At 49.7% G+C, this 20977-nt stretch overlaps 1 protein-coding gene across 2 annotated transcripts in view; it reads left to right on the plus strand.

Annotated features, from left to right (window-relative positions):
- ENG (endoglin) overlaps positions 1 to 20977 on the plus strand; it is a 55726-nt gene that overhangs the window by 6507 nt on the left and 28242 nt on the right. For both annotated transcript variants that reach the window (XM_035102306.3, XM_035102308.3), the window contains exons 2-3: positions 5748 to 5911; positions 15489 to 15620. In XM_035102306.3, the coding sequence (XP_034958197.1) occupies positions 5748 to 5911; positions 15489 to 15620 (296 nt within the window). The remainder of the gene's footprint in view (positions 1 to 5747; positions 5912 to 15488; positions 15621 to 20977) is intronic.

A 20977-nucleotide genomic window follows, 5' to 3' on the forward strand; every position in this document is an offset into this window, starting at 1 on the left:
TTATTGGGTTCTCCATCAGTCGGAGAATATATAACAGAGGTCAACCAGAGAAGTTTGAGAAGCAAAGCCTTTATTTTTGCTGTTGCAACAGGGTCCCTCCCCTCACGCAGAATAACAAGGAAGGAACCCAGAACAAAAGAGAACCTCCACTTTTATCAGTTTTCCCATCACCAAGAAACACACCCAATACATCATTCCTACATCACAGCTTCCAACTCTATGATTCTATGATTCTATGAACAGCAAATGAGTTTGCACTTGACAGAGCTTTTAATTGCATGTAAAAAAACCCATCATTCTGCCCGGACACTGAGGTCCAGTACCGAGGGCCTTCTGGCGGTTCCCTCGTTGCAAGAAGCCAAGTTGCAGGGAACCAGGCAGAGGGCCTTCTCAGTGGTGGCGCCTGCCCTGTGGAACGCCCTCCCAACAGATGTCAAAAAGGAAAACAACTACCAGACTTTTAGAAGACATCTGAAGGCAGCCCTGTTTAGGGAGGCTTTTAATGTTTAATAGATTATTTTATTTCATTTTTCTGTTGGAAGCCACCCAGAGTGGCTGGGGAAACCCAGCCAGATGTGCGGGGTATTAATAATAATAATAATAATAATAATAATAATAATAATAATAATGTAATTGGGAGGTGTTTATTTAAACATTTAATAACAATGCTTCAGAAACCGCACTCAGAAAACCCAAGACTAGTTCCAAAAGTTTGTAGTAACTTGGGGCTCACTTACAAGAATGTGTTTTATAGATGCATAATATTGTACGTTGTAGTGTGTATATGGGAATGCAGGTTTCCATAAAGTATGTTTGTGGATCTCCTGGGAAATAAATTTTAAAGGGGGGGGGGAAACCACAGTCAGGATAAAAGCAGACGGTTAGGCAGCAGATATTGAGGGGATGCTCATCGAATTTGCTGATGACCCCAAACTGTGAGGGGTAGCCAATGCTGCCAAAGACAGAATCAGAATTCAAAATGACCTTAACAGATTATAGAACTGGGCCTGAACTAACAAAATGAGTTTTAATGGGGACAAATGTAAGGTTCTGCACTTAGGCAGGAAGAAGCAGATGCACAGTATAAGATGGGGGACACCTGGCTTTCCTAGCAGTACCTGTGAAAAGGATCTGGGGGTCTTGGTGGACCGCAAGCTTAACAGTGTGATGCAGCAGCAGCAGCAGCAGCAGCAAAAAAAAAAAAAAAAGCTAATGCTATGTATCAACAGAAGTATAGTATCCAGATCAAGGGAAGTAATAGTACTACTTTATTCTGCCTTGGTCAGACCACATCTCAAATACTGTGTCCAGTTCTGGGCACCACAATTTAAGAAGGATGTTGACAAGCTGGAAGGTGTCCAGAAGAGGGCAACCAAGATGATCAAGGGTCTGGTAACCAAGCCATGAGTAGCTGGGTATGTTTAACCTGTAAAAGAGGAGACTGAGAGGAGATCTTTCATTTTCAAATATCTGGAAGATGGAGCAAGCTTGCTTTATCTTGCTGTAGAGCAGGGGTAGTCAACCTTTTTATACCTACTGCCCACCAATGCATCTTTCTTGGTGGTAAAATTTCCTTACCGCCCACCAGTGCTCAATGGAAGGAGGATTCAGCTTGTGCCGTAGAACACCCTACCCCCCTCCCCAATTCCTGAAACGCCCACTAGTGGGCAGGAGGGACCAGGCGGACAACCCCTGATCTAGAGGATGGGACTTGATCCAATGGCTTCCAGTTATAAGAAAGAAGATTCCGACTAAACTTCAGAAAAAAACTTTCTGACAATAAGAGCAGTGGAACGGTCTCCCTCGGGGTGGTTGTGGGCTCTCCTTCCTTTGAGGTTTCTAAGCAGAGGTTGGGTGGCCGCCTGTTGGGGATGCTTTAGCTGAGATTCCTGCATTGCAGGGGGCTGGACTGGATGACCCTTGGGTCCCTTCCAACTCTGCAATTCTATGATTCTATAAACCCACCACCAGAAAGCCTTCTCTGACGAAGGCCCAAGCGGCTCACCTGTTTTGTTGAGCCATGCAAGGCGCTCCTGTGTGGGAACTTTTTTTTACGCCAAAGGCAGACCGCTTTGGTTAATCGTCAGACGTGAAGGGTTGGTGCCGCTCTCCTGTTTGCCGTCGCCAAACCGATCTAATCTCTTTGCTTTTGTGTGTGTGGGTCCAACAGGGATCTCGGGCCCTGAATTAACATAAACAGATAAAGCTTTTGTCTGCGTGGAGCACTGCTCAGCCTTGAGGCTTCGCGGCCTCGTCCCGGCAGCATTTTCCTAGACAGGCTGTGTGGTGCAGGACCCAGAAAAGGGAAGGGTGACGCAGCCTGTAGAGCCCAGATAAGCGACTGTTTGTCTTCCTCTGGATGCTGCCGGCAGTGGGGTTGGCCTAGGTTGGTACACTGAGGAAATATGGGACAATAGGTGGGGTAAAGGACACAGCGTCATGGAAGCAGCCTGGGCCGTGACCTTAGAGTAAGGGACTCGGAGGAATCTGTCCTGTGCCGGCTTGGCTTCTCCTGCATCCCGCCCAGTGCATTTGTCTCCTCAGGAGTCAGATGCCATTTCTTGCTGTTTTCCCCCACCCCACCCGCTGCATTTTGTATACATTATGCATCTTCATCAAGTGGGATCAGGAAACTGGGATTTGACACCTTGTGAGAACACGTTGAATTGTGAGTGTTGTGCCTGCATCTAAACTGCGCAGCATGGAAAAGATCTGTTTACTGCATTGTTCATTGAGGCCTTGTTAAATAGGCACTATCGGTGAAATGTCTTGGCAGAGGGTGCTGTAGAATCGTGCGCTGCAAGGTCTGCACTGAGCTCTGAGCTGGGCCAACTTGAATAAAATATGCATAATTGATACAACTTACAGACACCATTTGAATGGCAATGCCCATCATCGTTGGGGGAGACACCTCAAACATTTTATTGGGGCCCCCAAAGTGACCTTGGCCCCTAGGGAGTTGGCTCCTACAGCAGAATCATAGAATCACAGAGTTGGAAGAGACCACAAGGGCCATCCAGTCCAACCCCCTGCCAAGCAGGAAACACCATCAAAGCATTCTTGACATATGCCTGTCAAGCCTCTGCTTAAATACCTCCAAAGAAGGAGACTCCACCACACACCTTGGCAGCAAATTCCACAGTTGAACAGCTCTTACTGTCAGGAAGTTCTTCCTAATGTTGAGGTGGAATCTTCTTTCTTGTAGTTTGAATCCATTGCTCTGTGTCCGCTTCTCTAGAGCAGCAGAAAACAACCTCAAGGTAGAACACATGGCCCTCGCCTTCTTCATTTCATCCTTACAATGACCCTGTGATGTAGCTCAGGCTGACAGTTTGGTGACTGTCCCTAGGTCACCCGGTGAGCTTCATGGCTGAGTGATAATAATAATAATAAATAAATAAATAAATAAATAATAAAAATATATTATTATTATTATTATTATTATTATTATTATTATTAATAATAATAATAATAATAATACCCCGCCCATCTGGCTGGGTTTCCCCAGCCACTTTGAGCAGCTTCCAACAGAAAAATGAAATAAAATAATCTATTAAACATTAAAAGCCTCCCTAAACAGGGCTGCCTTCAGATGTCTTCTAAAAATCTGGTAGCTGTTTTTTTCTTTGACATCTGATGGGAGAGCGTTCTACAGGGCAGGCGCCACCACCGAGAAGGCCCTCTGCCTGGTTTCCTGTAACTTGGCTTCTCGCAATGAGGAAACCGCCAGAAGGCCCTTGGTACTGGACCTCAGTGTCCGGGCTGAACGATGGGGGTGGAGACGCTCCTTCAGATATACTGGCCCAAGGCCATTTAGGGCTTTCAAGGTCAGCACCAACACTTTGAGCTGTGCTCGGAAATGTACTGGGAGCCAATGCAGATCTTTCAAGACCAGTGTTATGTGGTCTTGGCGGCCGCTCCCAGTCACCAGTCTAGCTGCCGCATTCTGGATTAGTTGTAGTTTCCGGGTCACCTTCAAAGGTAGCCCCACGTAGAGCGCATGGCAGAAGTCCAAGCGGGAGATAACCAGAGTATGCACCACTCTGGCCAGACAGTCTGCAGGCAGGTAGGGTCTCAGCCTGCGTACCAGATGGAGCTGATAGTGTGAGGATTGAAACCCTGGTCTCCTAGTTCCTAGTCCGACATGCTAACCACTACACCACACTGTTCTCTCTGGGAACATAAGAAAAGCCTGTTGAATTGGGCCAGTGACCCATCTAGTCCAGCATCCTGTTCTTACAGGGGCCAACCAGATGCCTATAGGAAACCTCTGACATTGGGGGGGGGAACCATACGTGGCTAGTAGCCATCAAAAGCCCTCTCCTCCATGAATTTGTCTAAATCCTCTTTGTTAGCGTTGCCTTATGTCTGGATTTCCCAGACATAAGGGAAATTTTTCCAAAGGTCAGTTGAAATATGGCAACCCATCATAGAATGGTAGAGATGGAAGGGGCCATAAGACTCATCTAGTCCAGCCCCCTGCAATTTAGGAATCTTTTGTCCAATGTGAGACTGGAACCCAGGACGTTGAGATTAAGAGTCTGACGCTCTACCGACTGAGCTATGTCATCCAGCCATTCAAGTTGCTAGTTAAGCATTGAAATGTAAAGGTTCCTTTTTCTAGCAGCCCATTTGGCTACTGAACAGAAGCCAGGGGTCTTGGTGCTGTTATTTGCCCAATGACCTTCTGTTGCCATCATCTTGATAAACTCCCACAGAACTGTATTCTGAGGAGTAACTCAAATGAACAATTTAGGAGCTTTCCTCTCAGCCCACCACAGTCCTCCCCCCCAGTCCCCCCCAGTCTGAGAATTAGTGGGATGGGACCCTCCCTTGAGAAAGTTAACTTCCTCCCTTGTTTCAATGGTTTGGTCTGAGGCATCATGTGATTTCAAACAGGGGTGGATTGGAACAGGAAGTCTCCATGCTAGCTCCTCGTTTCATTCGGCACATGTGACAATTAAGGGGAAGTTTCTATTTTTTATTTTCAAAAAAGAAACTTAAGCAGAAAGATACGGCCCACTGCAAATCAGTGTTCTATGAGACGAGCAGAGAGGTCCTGAGTTGAATTTCTTCCTGCTGTTATTTGGATAGAAATAACAGATAGCAAGAGGGACGCAGGTGGCGCTGTGGGTTAAACCACAGAGCCTAGGGCTTGCTGATCAGAAGGTCGGCGGTTCAACTGCGGCCCTCCAGATGTTTTGGCCTACAACTCCCATGATCCCTAGCTAACAGGACCAGTGGTTGGGGAAGATGGGAATTGTAGTCCAAAACATCTGGAGGGCCAAAGTTTGGGGATGCCTGCTCTAGACCATGGCAAACTGGAACACAATGAACATTGACTGGATTATCCTGACATTGCACTAATGAGGTTTCATATTTTCTCTGGTTTAGATTCAGGTCTCTGCATTTCTACACCAATAAAATAAATCCTCATAAATATGTCAGCATTCTTGATAAACACATCTTAGCAAGCTATTTCCCTTTTTATAAGGCCATTTTTAAAAATGTCATATTCACACATATATGCATTATTATACCCTCTTTCCCCTAATATACACCTGTTGTACAGTGTTGGAGAATTGCACAATTTGCAGAAGTGAATTTTGAGGGGGAGCAGTTGACAGTCATGTAATGGTTCAAGTAAAATGAAATAGGTTGTTTCCCTTTAAAATGCTAACTGAATCAGTTTTCTTTCTGATCCCTTGATTACATTGACCCTGGGTCTTTTTTTCTTCCCTTCCTAGGCCCAGTGGATGACCCAGGCTGCACCCTTCAACCAGTCAGGAATGACCAACGGGTCAAAATGCTCTACACAACTAGCAGGGTTACGAGTGGTTGCGTGGGCCGTGGGCCCCGAGACACCAACATGGAAGTCCATATTCTTAACCTGAAGTACAGAGTCTCACAGGTGAGCAGCTCATACAGCAGACAAATGCCCCCTTCTTTCTTGGGAGAGTTCCTACTTCTAGAGATGTCGAATTATGTGGCACCTGTAGTAGTGCCAATTCTGCTTATTAAAGTGGTCAAGTGGGCCCATGTGGGGTAAGGCGATTCTGCAGGTAAAAAGGTCTCAAGTAGTTAAGGGCTTTATGTACTAACTAGTATCATGAAGCCCGTTAAATTAACGGGTGCTAGAACATATGTGGACTACTTCGGGTCCTCCCTTCTGGGCTAGATTTCCACTTGCAGGGAGTTCTTTACATAAGGGAGAATGAAAGCGGCCCAACCCATGTCTTTTAGAAACCGGAGAGCGCCAAGAACATAACATCAAAATCATCACAGAAAACAGATAGAAATAGCAAAGCAGAGGCAAATAAGGGGGCCAAACAGCAATACTTTCGGAATCATAGAAAATGCAGCAAGCCTGTGGGAATTAAAACACCATTAACATGGGTACCACTTATTTCCCTTGGCTCGTCTTCTAATTAAAAGTGAAATGCCTCAGCGAGCTACTAAAAACTACAACTCCCAGCATGCCAAGCACTAGCTTCCACGTTCTGAGCCCTTGTGGGCCCCTCCTTGCTTTGTGGGCATTGTAGTTTCCCTTTCCCTTCCACTCCTCCCAGCGCGGTATCTTAGAGACGGCCGTTTGCGGCTGGTTGCCGCCGTTTCTTGTCCCATGAAGCCGTAAGCTGGAAGGCGGGCTCGTGTCGGGGCGGAGGGCAGGCTTGGCGTTGCCAGGGGCCGGGCCATGGCGAGCCGGGAGCGCATCCTGCTTGGCTGTGGGCGGCGGCAGCGGAGCCACCTGGCTGGAGGAGGCACGCGGAGGCAACGCGCATCTTGCGCTCCCTAAGAAGCGGGGACGGCGGTAGCCTTGGGGAGGGGGAGAGGCCGAAAGACGCTGACAAAAGCAGGAGGGTTGCCAACTGATCGGGAAGAGGAGCCGAGCGAGCTGCCTCAGCCTGTACGCCTTTGAGCGGCGTCTTGTTCTGCAGAAATCAGCAGGTGAAGGAACGCCCCATGTTCCCTTTGTTAAATGTGCACATGAGAGTGTCCTTGGCGCGCGAGTGAGATAATATCCAAGTGTCACTGCGTTCCAAGTCCCAACGGCTGTCCGTGGGGCACATGCGCAGTAGCGCAAACCCAGGGACACAGGGACTGGACGCAGAGACACTTGGACTTTATTATATAGGATAGTAGCACTTTGAACTGGGCCTGGTAGCAAACTGGCAATCAGTGCAGACCTCTGAGCATGGCTGTTATATGCTGACAAGGCTTCACTCCCGTCAGCAACCGTGCTGCAACATTCTGCACTAACTGCAGCTTCCAAATCGAGTGTGAGAGAAGTCCCACATGGCAGATTGCAGAAATCAGGTCTTGAAGTAACCAGTGCATGAACTACGGCGGCAATTTTTATGTAAGCTGTCTCAGTAAGCTTCAAATGAATTGTTATTATTGAGAATGATAATAATCCTATATAATAAAGTCCCTGTGTCTCTGTGTCCAGTCCCTGTGTCCCTGGGTTTGCGCTACTGCGTATGTGCCCCACGGACACAGGGATTGGACGCAGAGACTGGACGCACACGCACACACACACACTCCCTCCCCCACCCCTCTGCTTCCTCCAACCGCCGCTCCCGGCCGGACAGCGCCTCACTGCGCTTGCGCTAAAGTGCGAGGAGGATGAGGAGGCTGCTTTTTACCCCCTACGCTCCCCCCCGTGCTGCTTCCAGCCAAGCCAGGCCAGGGGGGGAAGGAACCTCTCCTCCCCGGCGTAGCACCTCAGCGCTGGCTGAGGGAGGCAGCGCGTGTCGGGGAAGTGAGGGTGGAGGCCAGCGGAGGTGAATGGGGGGAGGAAGGGCACCTTTGAGGTGCCTGGTCCGGCTCCCGCAGCCGCAGCCGCCGTGGCCCCGGAGCCCAATGCCACCATCTTGGTCTGCCACCGCCTCCTCCGCCTCCTCCTCACGACCCCTCTGGGCAGGACAATGGCGGGACCCCGTCCTCCCACCTCTCGGCAGCTCCGGCTGCCCCTCATGGCTCCTCACGGGCGTGCCTTGCCCTCACGTGGCGGAGGCTATGGTGACGCCCCGCTCCTCGCCACTGACCTCCCCGGCGGCCCACTCAGCTCGACGCCCGCCGCCTTGGCCCGGGCCGCCCTCCTCAGCCCGCCTCCTCCTCAGCTGCCTCCCCTACACGGAGTAGGCTCACCGGCCCTGGGATCCACCCACCGCTGCCTCCTTTCCGCTTTTGGCTGCCTGAGCCCCGACACCTCTCCTTCTCCCAGCGGCGCCCATGGTGGCAGGCAACCAAGGGGCGGAAAGGAGGTGACGGTGGGTGGATCCCGGGGCCGGCGAGCCCCCTCCCCGTAGGCTGGGCCAGGCCTGGCCGAGGAGGTGGCACCACGGCCCCAGCTTCTCCTATAGCCGAGCGCCGGGGTTGCGATCCGGCCTTGCCGCTGCCGCTGCCGAAACACGCGCTCTAGCACCCGTTATTTTAACGGGCTTCAAGATACTAGTCCTACCGTGTTTCTCTGAAAATAAGCCATACCCCGAAAATAAGCCATACCCTGAAAATAAGCCATAGTGATAGGCAGTTAACCTTAAAATGTACCATACTTAATAATAATAAAAAGACATCCCCTAAAAATAAGCCACCATGTGTTTTTTTGAGGAAAAATAAATATAAGACGGTGTCTTATTTTTGGAGAAACACGGTATATAATAAAGCGGAGGAGGACGTCTGCTTCCTACAAAGGGGCCTGGTTGCGAACGGATCCTTGGGGACCGGAGTCTGCCATCCTCCATACTTCCCCCGTCTTCTTCTTCTTCCTCCTCCCACCTAACAGACCCCTTGAAATCCTGGCTTTTTTGTAGCGGGAGCTCCAACTTGGTCCACCGCCTCCTCCTCTGCCTCCTCCTCACAACCCTCCCTGGCCTGTGAGAGGAGCGGCGGGGACGCGGCCTTCCCTCCCTCTCTGCGCTCAGCCGCGGGGCACAATGGGAGAGCGAGCGCGCCCCACGGCTGAGCACAGAGAGTGAGGGAAGGCCGCGGCCCCGCCGTTCCTCTCACATATGTTCTAGTGCCCGTTTATTTAACGGGCTCAATGACACTAGTAATAATAATAATGATAATTTTATATATACCCGTCCATCTGGCTGGGCTTCCCCAGCCACTGTTAGTTTTATTAATCTGCATCCAGGTCTCTCACATGGGCATAGACAGGGGGGCAGGAGGGGGCAGCTGCCCCCCCCAGAAGCCAAAAAGGGGAAAAAAGGTGTAAAAGAGCTCAGCGCAAAAAAAACCCAGCAGCAGCGGGACTCTGGCACTGCAGCGGAACAAGCGCCACCATCCGCCTCCCTCCCTCCCATCTCGGAGGGGCAGGACACGGGGGAGCTCTCTTGTGACATCACCCTCCCGGCGCCCCTCCCCCCATGGCCGGTTATGCGTGTCCTGGGCGAAGGTCCGAGAGGCTGCAGGAGCTGAAGGGCCATCACGGCCGGGGAAGGCGAGCAGCTTGCCCCGTCCCCTCCACGAGGACCCAGCGATGGCGGCCGAAGTGCGCGGGCATCCGGGCAGCTGTGTCCCGCGGTTAGTCCCGCCTTCCCTGCGCTCGCTCCGGTGGGCCCTGCCGCCCCGTCAAGGCTCCACCTTCCACCGCCCCAGTCAGGATGCTCACCCTCCGCGGGGCGTGGATGTAGACCACGCCTCCTGGGGGATCCCAGCTACGTCATTGCCAGCCAGCCAATTGGGTGGCTGGGGGCCGTGACCGGGCCCGGTGGCTTCCTGGGTACGCCCATGTCTCTCAACCTCTTGAAAACTGATAATCGCAGTGACGTCAGATGAGGGAGGTGTTCTCTTTCCCATCCTCAATGTTACTGTCACAACAACCCTGTGAGTTACAGATTACCACAATCCAAATCGTTGCGTGCTACTTTTCTATGGTAAGCCATGCTTGAAACCGGTCACAGCCTCAGAATTATTTGTTTTTCTTTCTTTCCTTCCATTTAATTAATCACTTCCTACAAAATATATTGAAGCAATTTAAGAACAAAAGCATGAATGTTAAAAACAATTAACAACAATTTTGTACACAAAACAATTTAAACAATTTAATGTTGTTGTTGTTTAGTCGTTTAGTCGTTTAGTCGTGTCCGACTCTTCGTGACCCCATGGACCAGAGCACGCCAGGCCCTCCTGTCTTCCACTGCCTCCCGCAGTTTGGTCAGACTCATGTTCATAGCTTCAAGAACACTGTCCAGCCATCTCGTACTCTGTCGTCCCCTTCTCCTTGTGCCCTCCATCTGTCCCAACATCAGGGTCTTTTCCAGGGAGTCTTCTCTTCTCATGAGGTGGCCAAAGTATTGGAGCCTCAGCTTCACGATCTGTCCTTCCAGGGAGCACTCAGGGCTGATTTCCTTCAGAATGGATAGGTTTGATCTTCTTGCAGTCCATGGGACTCTCAAGAGTCTCCTCCAGCACCATAATTCAAAAGCATCAATTCTTCGGCGATCAGCCTTCTTTATGGTCCAGCGCTCACTTCCATACATCACTACTGGGAAAACCATAGCTTTAACTATACGGACCTTTGTAGGCAAGGTGATGTCTCTGCTTTTGAAGATGCTGCCTAGATTTGTCATTGCTTTTCTCCCAAGAAGCAGGCGTCTTTTAATTTTGTGACTGCTGTCACCATCTGCAGTGATCATGGAACCCAAGAAAGTCAAATCTCTCACTGCCGCCATTTCTTCCCCTTCTATTTGCCAGGAGGTGGTGGGACCAGTGGCCATGATCTTAGTTTTGTTGATGTTGAGCTTCAGACCATATTTTGCACTCTCCTCTTTCACCCTCATTAAAAGGTTCTTTAATTCCTCCTCGCTTTCTGCCATCAAGGTTGTGTCATCTGCATATCTGAGGTTGTTGATATTTCTTGCGGCAATCTTAATTCCGGTTTGGGATTCATCTAGTCCAGCCTTTCACATGATGAATTCTGCATATAAGTTAAATAAGCAGGGAGACAATATACAACCTTGTCGTACTCCAATTTAATGTATAAAAGCAATTATATTCTATCCGTCTATCCATCCAACCTCCAGAGTTATTGCTGGTGTAATTAATTGACTAACCGGCTAAAAATCCTTACAACTTGGCTGAAACCCTATCCCAGTTTATGTGGGAATAAGCTCAGTGGGATTTAATTCATGTAGACATGTATAGGATTGCACTGTTAATCAGCTAACTTTTCTGGAATCAAGTTATGGCTCTAGTTAGTCACTATTATACACAGGCTCCCCCAAAACAGCCACTTAGCACCAGCCCTTCCCCCCCCAAAAAGAAATAGAGGATAAAAGAGTATGCGGTTTTGCATAAAATGTGCCTATGTTGCATATATGCATGGATGCGCATTTAGAAAGCATTAATATCATTTATATAAATAAATGCATCTCACTCTGGTAGGGAAGCCTAGGTGACATGCTGTGTTTGCAAAAAAAAAAAAAAAGTGCTCATCTTGAATGGGCAATTTCAAGGTCCCTCCTGCTCTCCCTTTTTGGAGTTGATCCTCACAATGACCTGGTGAGGTAGGTTAGGTTCAGGGCCGGCGCTAGGGTTTTTTGCGCCCTGGGCGAGATCACCTTCTGCCCCCCCCCCCCAGCCAATCATATTTCAAACATGAGTATATATGAGTAGGCATATATAGGATTGCACTGTAAGCCGGCCCTTCTCTCACTTTCCTGGGAGTAAGTCCCATTGGACTCAGTGAGACTTACTTCTGAGTAGAAATACTTGAACAGGCATTTGCTTTTTTAAAAAATTGTGGGTCTGACTTTTGAGTAGACATGCAGGAGATTGCGTCCGCGTCAGCAACCCGATAGCAAACACCTACGTGTGGCATCTCTCCGTCCTACACGAGCTAATTTTGGGGGAACCCCCCCCTCATTTCCACGGGCCGCCTCTCCCACTGGCCCTTTCTGCCTGAGGCTGCGCTGAGCCGGCCCCGCACACGAGGTGGCACTTCAAGGCCCCTTCTGGCAGCCGTCAGGGGCTGGGAGGCAACGGAGCCGAAACGCCGCGCTTGCACTCAGGAGCAGCAGCGGCGTGGGCGGAGAGGCGGCTTCAGAGGCTAAAGGTTCTTAGAGTGAGTAGTGGCGGCGGCAGCGGCAGCAACAGGAGGAGCAGCAGTGCCCGTGGGAGCCTTCACTTTGTCGCCAAGATGCCGGCTGTGTTGAAGGCTATCTTCATCTCCGACATCAAGAATTGTAAGCGCGGCAGCCCCGGATGAGGCTGGCCAGCGCCCCTTCCATTTTGGCGCCCTAGGCCAGCTACCTAGTTCACCTTAATGGACGTACCGGGCCCTGGTTAGGTTGAAAAAAAGTGACTTGCCAAGATCACCCTCTGCCTCCTGCTTTCCTTCTGATCTCCTACTCCATCTCCAGTTAATGGTCTGTGCCGGCAGTTGAAATGAAATTTACAGGTTTCTCAGAGAGCCGGAATCTTGTAAATTTCTCTTTGCAGCTGCTCAGGCAGCTTCTGAGGAGGAAAGGGAAGTATTGTGAGTGTGTGAGAGAGCCCTTCACACCAACAGGCCACAGCTGCTTCGGAAAACACAACAGATGCAGTCACGGATTTCCCAGGCCAACCCTGGCAGTTCCCCTTTTAAATCTGGAATGAACAGACCCAGAAACAGGCAGGATTCCCTTTGACTTCAAAACCGTCAACTGGAAGGCAACCAGCATGTCAGACTGGAGACCAAGGTTCAAATACCCCACTAGGTCACGACGTTCGCTGGGTGACCTTGGGGCAGCCATTGCCTTTCTCAGCCTAAACTGCCCCTACGGGGTCGATTGTGGACATTAAATGAGGAGAGGGAGAAGAACCATATGTGCCGCTCATTTTGCGCTCCTAGGAGAAAAATGTGGGACATAACTGCAACAATAAATAAATGTAATATCCTATTTCCCCGCATTCTCTTCCCTTGGCCATTAAACAGGCCACCGGCCTCTGGCGACGTGGATGGACAGGCCTGGAAGTGGCTGAAACCTAGATGCTGAGGAAATGATCTTCACTCTATCCTGCCAGTAAATAGGATAGGAGCAAAAATCCCCCTCCTGTGTTTACAGAGGGGTTGGCGGGAGGGTGGTTGCATAGCAGCTGGCCCCTGATGTCACGACTGTGGCATTCAGACAACTGGCTCCCAGCCCCGACCGAGCGTCAGGGGAGGGTAGTCCAGGGCGGGTGGTCAGGCTCCAGCCCGAAAAGAATTACTGGAAGCCAGTTTCTATAAGCAGATCCCAGTGCTCGAGCCGGCAGGAGAAAGCCTGCCGCCATTCTGGGGGGGTGAGAGAAAACAATGGCTTCTGAAAAAAGGGCAGGGGGCTAAAAATAGATGCGGGCCTCTGCCAAGGCAGGCCGACGGAGACGGGGGTCTTGTGGCCTCCCCCACAGAGCTGTGTTTACCCATTAGCTCATGCTAGTGCTATGGAGCCGAATGTGTTGAGAGAGAGAGAAAAAACACTTGGGTCTCTCTCTGGCCATGTTTTTTGTTTTGATTTTTGCTGTGCTCCCGCCACCCACAAGCCTCCTACAAATTTTGGAGAGTAATGCTTTGGTAGCCGTGGGCCGGGCAGATCAGTTCAAGGCTACATGTGTGACTGAGGTCACTGGCTTCCAGGTCTGACCTGAAGTCTCCAGGTTTGGGGAATAGGGTGGGTCATAAAATAAAAATAAAAATCGAAAATGTTTCCTCCCTTGATCTTATCTCATGCGTATGGTATAAACACAATCAAATTTCAAATTTGGGACAAATCGGTTAATATTTAGACCCTGCTCCTACAGATTGACATTTGGCCTCACTACGAGTGATAAAAACATAGGAATTTGACTCATTTAATTCTCAGTATGTTAAATTGTGAACTATTCAACATAAATTTTAGGTTTTATGTAGAGCAATAATAGTTGCATACTACTATTTTCTGCAATATTAATTTATTTAAGATGAAATATGTTGATAATTTACATGAAAAACCAATGGTTTTGAAAAAATTATATGGAACAATTAAGCAAACGGTGTACTAAACAAGTAAACATAAACAATACCCTGTTTCTCATATTTTAAGACATACCCATAAAATAAGCCATAGCAGGATTTTTAAGCATTCAATGAATATAAGCCATACCCCGAAAATAAGACATAGTGATAGGCACAGCAGCAATGCCGGCCGCGGCAGGAGGAGGAGGAAAAAAATAAGACATCCCTTGAAAATAAGCCATAGTGTGTTTTTTTGAGGAAAAAATAAATATAAGACGTGTCTTATAATATGAGAAACATGGTAAAACGCCACTCATATTATGTGTTGCGTCAAAACATCACATTAGACTTAATTACTTGGTATAAATTGTACTAAATGCTCACATTTTGTGTAATTAATAAAATTATACCTTATGCAATATATACATTGTACATGTACACCATCTTATATCATGCTAAAAATATGCTTTTATGCATGACACTAAACGTCTATTTTGGTGGAAAGTCCTTCTTTGTCTCTTGTTTGGGGAATTTAGAGCGATTGTTCATTGTTGTTTTGATGGTAGCGTCACGTCTTTTCTCTCCAATAACACATCATATTTATCACTCGTAGTGTGGCAAAATTTCAATCTTTAGGAGCAGGGTCTAAATATTAAGCGATTTGTCCCAAATTTGAAAATTGACTATGTTATACCATACGCCTGAGATAAGATCAAGTGGGGGAAAACATTTTCGATTTTTTTTTAATGACCCACCCTATTGGGGAAGGCTGAAGGTGTGTGAGAGTGATGGTGCGGAGAAGGAGGAGGAGGAGGAGGAGGAGACAACAACTGGCAGTTTGAAATCAGTTTAAAACAGATAAATAATTACAATAAACGCAACACGGCCCTTTAATTGAAAGCCATCAATTCCCAAAGGGCTGTTGGAAAAGGAAGGGCTTCACCTGCCGGCAGAAGCACAGCAAGGAGGGAGTCAGTCTGGCTTCTCTAGGGAAGGAGTTCCAGGGGTGATATGATAGCCATGTTCAAATATATAAAAGGATGTCATATAGAGGAGGGTGAAAAGTGGTTTTCTGCTGCTCCAGAGAAGCGGACACGGAGCAATGGATTCAAGCTACAAGAAAGAAGATTCCACCTCAACATTAGGAAGAACTTCCTGACAGTAAGAGCTGTTCCACAGTGGAATTTGCTGCCAAGAAGTGTGGTGGAGTCTCCTTCTTTGGAGGTCTGTAAGCAGAGGCTTGACAGCCATATGTCAAGAATGCTTTGATGGTGTTTCCTGCTTGGCAGGGGGTTGGACTGGATGGCCCTTGTGGTCTCTTCCAACTCTATGATTCTATGATTCTAAGCCTGCCTAGTAAAAGTAGTTTTCAAGAAACCTCTGGCAGAAGGGAGAGATCCTGCCAAGCCTTTGCTGGTTCCACAGGGCAGGACCTGCAACGCTAAAGACTACCGCTTGGGCAGGAATCTCTTCACCTGTCCGAAAACACTTGGCTGATGATCCCCCTTTTCCATTTCTCCGCCAGATGCCTCTGACCCACTTCAGTGTCAATATGTCAGCAGCTAAAGGAGGCCGGAAGGTGGTTTTTGTGGTGAATTCCAACAAGCACTGCATTCTGAATGTAAATACAAGGGATCACCGCCTTGCCTTCGTCACGGTGAGTACCTGGGCTGAGTCACACCCTGCAGACCCTGTATAATGTACATCAGAGTGGGGAGCCATTTTCAAGCATTAAAGAAAGCAAGGCTAGTGAGTGGGGTGGCCTGGGGGGAGACCTGGAGGTTAGGCAGAGAGACCTGAAGGGTTTGGGGGCCTAATGTATAAGAAGTGTGATGATAGGCTGGAAGGGAAAGAGTGAGGGGCGATGCTCTTCCTTTGATTTGCCCTTTCAATCTTTCTCTCCTCCTCGACTGGGACTTGGCAGCCAGCAGCTTCACCCACGGAACTGGGTACATGGCTTCATGTGGTGGGACAGGCTCCAGAGGAGCCTGTGACTTTCTGTCTTCTTCTCCACAGCTGCAAGAAATCTCCCAAATTCCAGTTCTTTAAAGATGTTGATAAGCTACAGAAGATGGAGGGAGGGTACCGTGTTTCCCCCTTTTTAAGACACCGTCTTACAACTTTTTTCTTTCAAAAAAACACACGGTGGCTTATTTTCAGGGGGTGTCTTTTTTTTAATTTTAAAGTGCCAGTACAACTGGGTCCCACTGGCTCAGGACGCTTGGCGCTCTCTTCCGCGTGCATTTTCTGCCTCCTCTATTCTCTCCGTTTCCCCTCCTCCCCATCCTGAGTCAAGGGCTCTCCTTCCTTGGAGGCTTCTAAGCAGAGGCTGGATGTCCACCTGCCTAGGAGACAGACGTGCACAGGGGGGGGGGCTTCACTCTGTGAGGTGGATTTAAACCTCATAGGATGCCAGAGCAGGAGGTATACACGAAGCTGCCCATCTCCCTCAGCAGCTTTAGGTGCTTCTCCTCCTGCTTCGGCTTGGCGCTCGCCGCCATGGCTTCAAAGGCAGCGGCGGCCGGGTGTGTGTGCGCGCGGAGGTATAGAGGCTGCTCCCCGGGCTCTCTCATGCTGGCCGGGGAATGGGAGGGAGGCTGGGACCCGTCCCGCTCCAAGACGCTAGTGAGGGAAGCGCGAGGGGGACCAGGTTAGGGCCTGCGCCTCTGGCGCGCGCAACCCCAACTGACGGACCGACCGACGGAAGGAAGGGAAGGGAGGGGGGAAAGGGAAGGAGGGGGAGAGGAGCGGCGTCAGCTCTCGGCGAGGAGGCCGGAGCAGCTGAATGACGAGCCGAAGAGGAACCTGCGCGGCACAAACAGAGACGCGATCACAAACGGAGAGACACAGGGGGAGAGAGAGAGAAAGACGCACGGGGGGGGGGGGGGAGAGAGAGACGCGCGCGCACACAGAGAGAAAGAGACTGACACCCACAGAGAGAGAGAGAGCGGTGCTGCTTCGCGCTTTGTCAGCGCTGCAGCCGCCGCCGCTTCCGACCACCAACCCGACCTGGCAGGCTTCCTCCTCCTGCCATGGCCGGCATTGCAGGAGCTGGGTCCTGCTGGCTTGTGCCCTCCGTGCTCCGTGCGGTACTGCTGCACGCTTCATTGGCGCTGCAGCAGCCGCCGCCGCTTCCGGGCACCGACCCAACCTGGCAGGCTTCCTCCTCCTGCTGCGGCCGCCGTGCTGGGTCCCGCTAGTTGGCTGGGGCGCTCAGTGGTCTTGCTCTGCACGTCGCGGAAGTATGGCTTATTTTCGGGGTATGACTTACATTTCTCAAACGGTTAAAAACCCTGCCATGCCTTACTTTTTGACTACGTATTAAAAAAGGGGAAACACGGTATTAATCCTGGCGTGGAGTCTTTATTTTAGCAGGAGAGTGTAATAAGCAAAAACCTGCCCTTATTCCCTTATGGGGTACACAAGAGCCCTTATTGGGTTCTCCATCGGTCGGAGAATATAACAGAGGCCAACCAGAGAATTTTGAGAAGCAAAGCCTTTATTTTTGCTGTTGCAAATGGGTCCTTCCCCTCACGCAGAAGAACAAGGAAGGAACCCAGAACAAAAGAGAACCTCCACTTTTATCAGTTTTCCCATCACCTAGAAACACCCCCAAAATACATCATTCCTGCATCACAGCTACGTAATCAATACCTCACAAAAAGGGAGGGTTCAAGGTAGAAATCTGAGCACCTTTGACACCTCTCCTAGTCCCAGGTGTGAATTCCTAAACACAAAGAGAAATTAACAGTTTCCTAAAAGTTGATCACTATGGAGTCTTCCATTGTGAATGAGATGGCTACCGGTAGTAGTCTGGCACCATTGATGGGGAAATGTCCAGTTGGCAGAGCCTCCAGCTTACGGGATTATGGCTCCCAAGTTGATAGTCATGTGGAAATGTGTGTGTGATTCTGGTCACTAGTTACAGGTAGCTAGCCGTGTTGGTCCGACGCAGTCAAAATAAAAATAAAAAATCCTTCCAGTAGCACCTTAGAGACCAACTCAGTTTGTCATAGGTATGAGCTTTCGTGTGCATGCACACTTCTTCAGATACCATACCTATGACAAACTTAGTTGGTCTCTAAGGTGCTACTGGAAGGATTTTTTATTTTTATTTTGATTCTGGTCAGAGAGAGTCAAAATGGTGTCAGTCAGGCCTGTCTTCCTGTGCTGTTTCAGACATGTGCCTGTACATTCATGTACATGTTTTTATATATATATATATATATATATATATATATATATATATATATATATCCTATATAATAAAGTCCCTGTGTCTCTGTGTCCATAATTCCCTGTGTCCCTGGGTTTGCGCTAATGTGCATGTGCCCCACAGACACAGGGACTGGACAAAGAGGCGGGACGTACACACACACACGCTCTCTCCCCCCCTCAACCCTCTGCCTCCCGTTCCCCTGCGGTGGCGGACCAAGATGCCGCCATCTTGGTCCGCCGCCTCCTCCTCCTGACAACCCTACCTGGCCGGTGGGAGGAGCGGCAGGTTATATATATATAACCTTTAAATTCTTACAACAATTTCATGTGCATGTCCTGGGTATTCTACACTTTTGCATTATTGGAAAACCTTGAAGGATTCCAGTACTGTATTTAGGAGAGAGGGAGGGAAACCTTTGTCATGTCGCAACCCATGACTTTGCAAGGCCCCCGCAGGTCCGCTTCCCCTGCCCATGGATCTCTCTGTCGGGAGGCTCTGTGACGCAGAGAACCCGGGGGAAATCTCCCATTTCCTCTGGCTGCTTGGCGTAAGGTCCAGGGATGGTGCTTGGCTCCAGCCAGCTCAGCCGAGCCTGTGAGCTTTGTTAGCAAAATAAAAACCTTTTCCTATTTGTGTCTAATAATAAAAAAAGGGCTGACAATGGAGGCGGGATGGGGGGAGGGTAGTGGCGCGAGAGGCGCTATCAGATGCAGTGTGGCACAATTAGTTCAAGCTGGAGGGCAGCCCCCCCCACTGCACTGCCTGCTTCCATTCCGTACCCTGTGTGGGGTCAGGAGGGCAATGGAGTTGTGCAAGGCAGCTCTTAGTCACCTTTTCTCTGTCCATTCCCTGCATTGTTGGTTGGCAAAAGGGAACCTTTAGGCTGTGACAAATTGGGTGGGGGTGGGGTGGGGGGATGAGCCATTATCCCCTGGAAAATCCCAGAGCCATGCCAAACTAGCTTCCTGTTGAGCCACCCCTTCCAAAACACAGTACTGATTTTTGAAAAGTCTGAAAGATTGAGAAGAGTTGCGTTGGTTTTCCTTTTTAAGAAAAGAAAGAAAACACACTTTTTGGGCTAAGGGTAGACAAATCCTCACAATCTGGTTCATATCAGTTTCTCAGTTTCCCCACCTTAAATCCATTCACCCCATCCCACATTCTGCAGTACAGTAACTAGTATTTTGAAGCCCGTTAAAATAACGGGTGCTAGAGCAGACCTGTTGCTCTAGCAACCTCGGGGACATTGGTAGAGGCATCTTTGGGGCCTGATCCGGAGGCTAGGGGTTTCCCCGCTGCCCCGATTCTGGTGCTCACGATCCCCGCATCACACGCCACCCAAAGCCTCCTCCTCTTTGCGACGCATTGGCTCCCTCCCTTCCCCGTCAGTGCAGAAGCTCCGCCTTGGGAGCCCAAATGCCAAGGCTGCTCCTCCCTTCCCACGTGTGCTGCCAGCGGAAGGGAAGCAGCGCCCGCGCACCCAAGTCGCGTGGAAGCACGGCCGGGGGCCCGTGTAGGAGTGGCGCCGCTGCTTATGGAGTGTGCCCGTTTGTGGAGCCAGCGGCTGCAGCCCATCACGCTGCGCGTGTTCGCCTCGGGGATCTGCTGCTCCCCGACTCCCTCCCGCCCCTGCGGTAAACCCCGTTTAGAGGAGCGTAGGGTGGGGAAAGGGAAAGAAAGCAGCCTCCTCCTCCTCGCGCTTTAGCGCAAGCGCAGTGAGGCGCTGTCCGGCCAGAAGCGGCAGTTGGCGGCCGCAGGGAAACGGTAGGCAGAGGGGGGGAGAGTGCACATGCGCAGTGGCGCAAACCCAGGGACACAGGGACTGGATGCAGAGACACTTGGACTTTATTATATAGGATTGGCAACTGGAGAAAAAACCCCTGTGAAAATGCACCAGCATTTTAGTGCGCCCTGGTGTGAGAAGGACGCAACAGCTTGCAGCACCCTAGCAGCCCTGGGGGCTGGCTGGGCATTGTGAGGAATGCACCCCACAAAGAACCAGGCTCAGGGTGACAGGGCCCCCCAGCCCCCAGCCCCCCATGCTACACCTCTGAATCTGATTTGTACAAATATCAGCCAAGGGAGAGCAAAGTCCGCCATGCAAACCCCATCATCCCATGTTTTCATCATTCTTAACAAACGGGATTTAAAAGTAAAAAAGGAAAAAGGAAATCCCCAAATATTTCTAATGTTTCTTTCTAATGTTGGTTGTGCGGTTATCCCTTCAAAGAACTCCTTTTGAGCCTGGCCAACCTCGCAGGATTGATTGTTTGACGCCTGACTCTTTTCAGCTTTCAAGGCAGACAACAATAGGTTATAAAATTCCTTTGATCGTGGGGGGAGATTAGCTTGTTCTTTCCTCTCTGTGCTGAGAAGGTGATGGGGGGGTCACAGGGAGTCTTTGTGTCATTCCTTTTCCGTAACCTACATGGGGATAGAAAGTGTAAAAATAAATTCTGAAAATTGTAGCTGACAGAAGTAACTGCACACTCATTGGTATGCCAAAAATCTTTTCCTGTTTCCTTTTTGGATACCCAAAACTGTAAGTGCCATCTCATAAACGGCTTAGAACTGCAGTACCTCAAAGACCTCAAATATGGTCTGAAGCCTTGATGGCAGAAAGCGAGGAGGAATTAAAGAACCTTTGAATGAGGGTGAAAGAGGAGAGCGCAAAAGATGGTCTGAAGCTCAACATCAAAAAAACCAAGATCATGGCCACCTGTCCCATCACCTCCTGGCAAATAGAAGGGGAAGAAATGGAGGCAGTGAGAGATTTTACTTTCTTGGGCTCCTTG

Source organism: Zootoca vivipara, chromosome Z2 (genome assembly GCF_965207765.1).
Source record: "Zootoca vivipara chromosome Z2, rZooViv2.hap1.1, whole genome shotgun sequence".
NCBI classification, from domain to species: domain Eukaryota; kingdom Metazoa; phylum Chordata; class Lepidosauria; order Squamata; family Lacertidae; genus Zootoca; species Zootoca vivipara.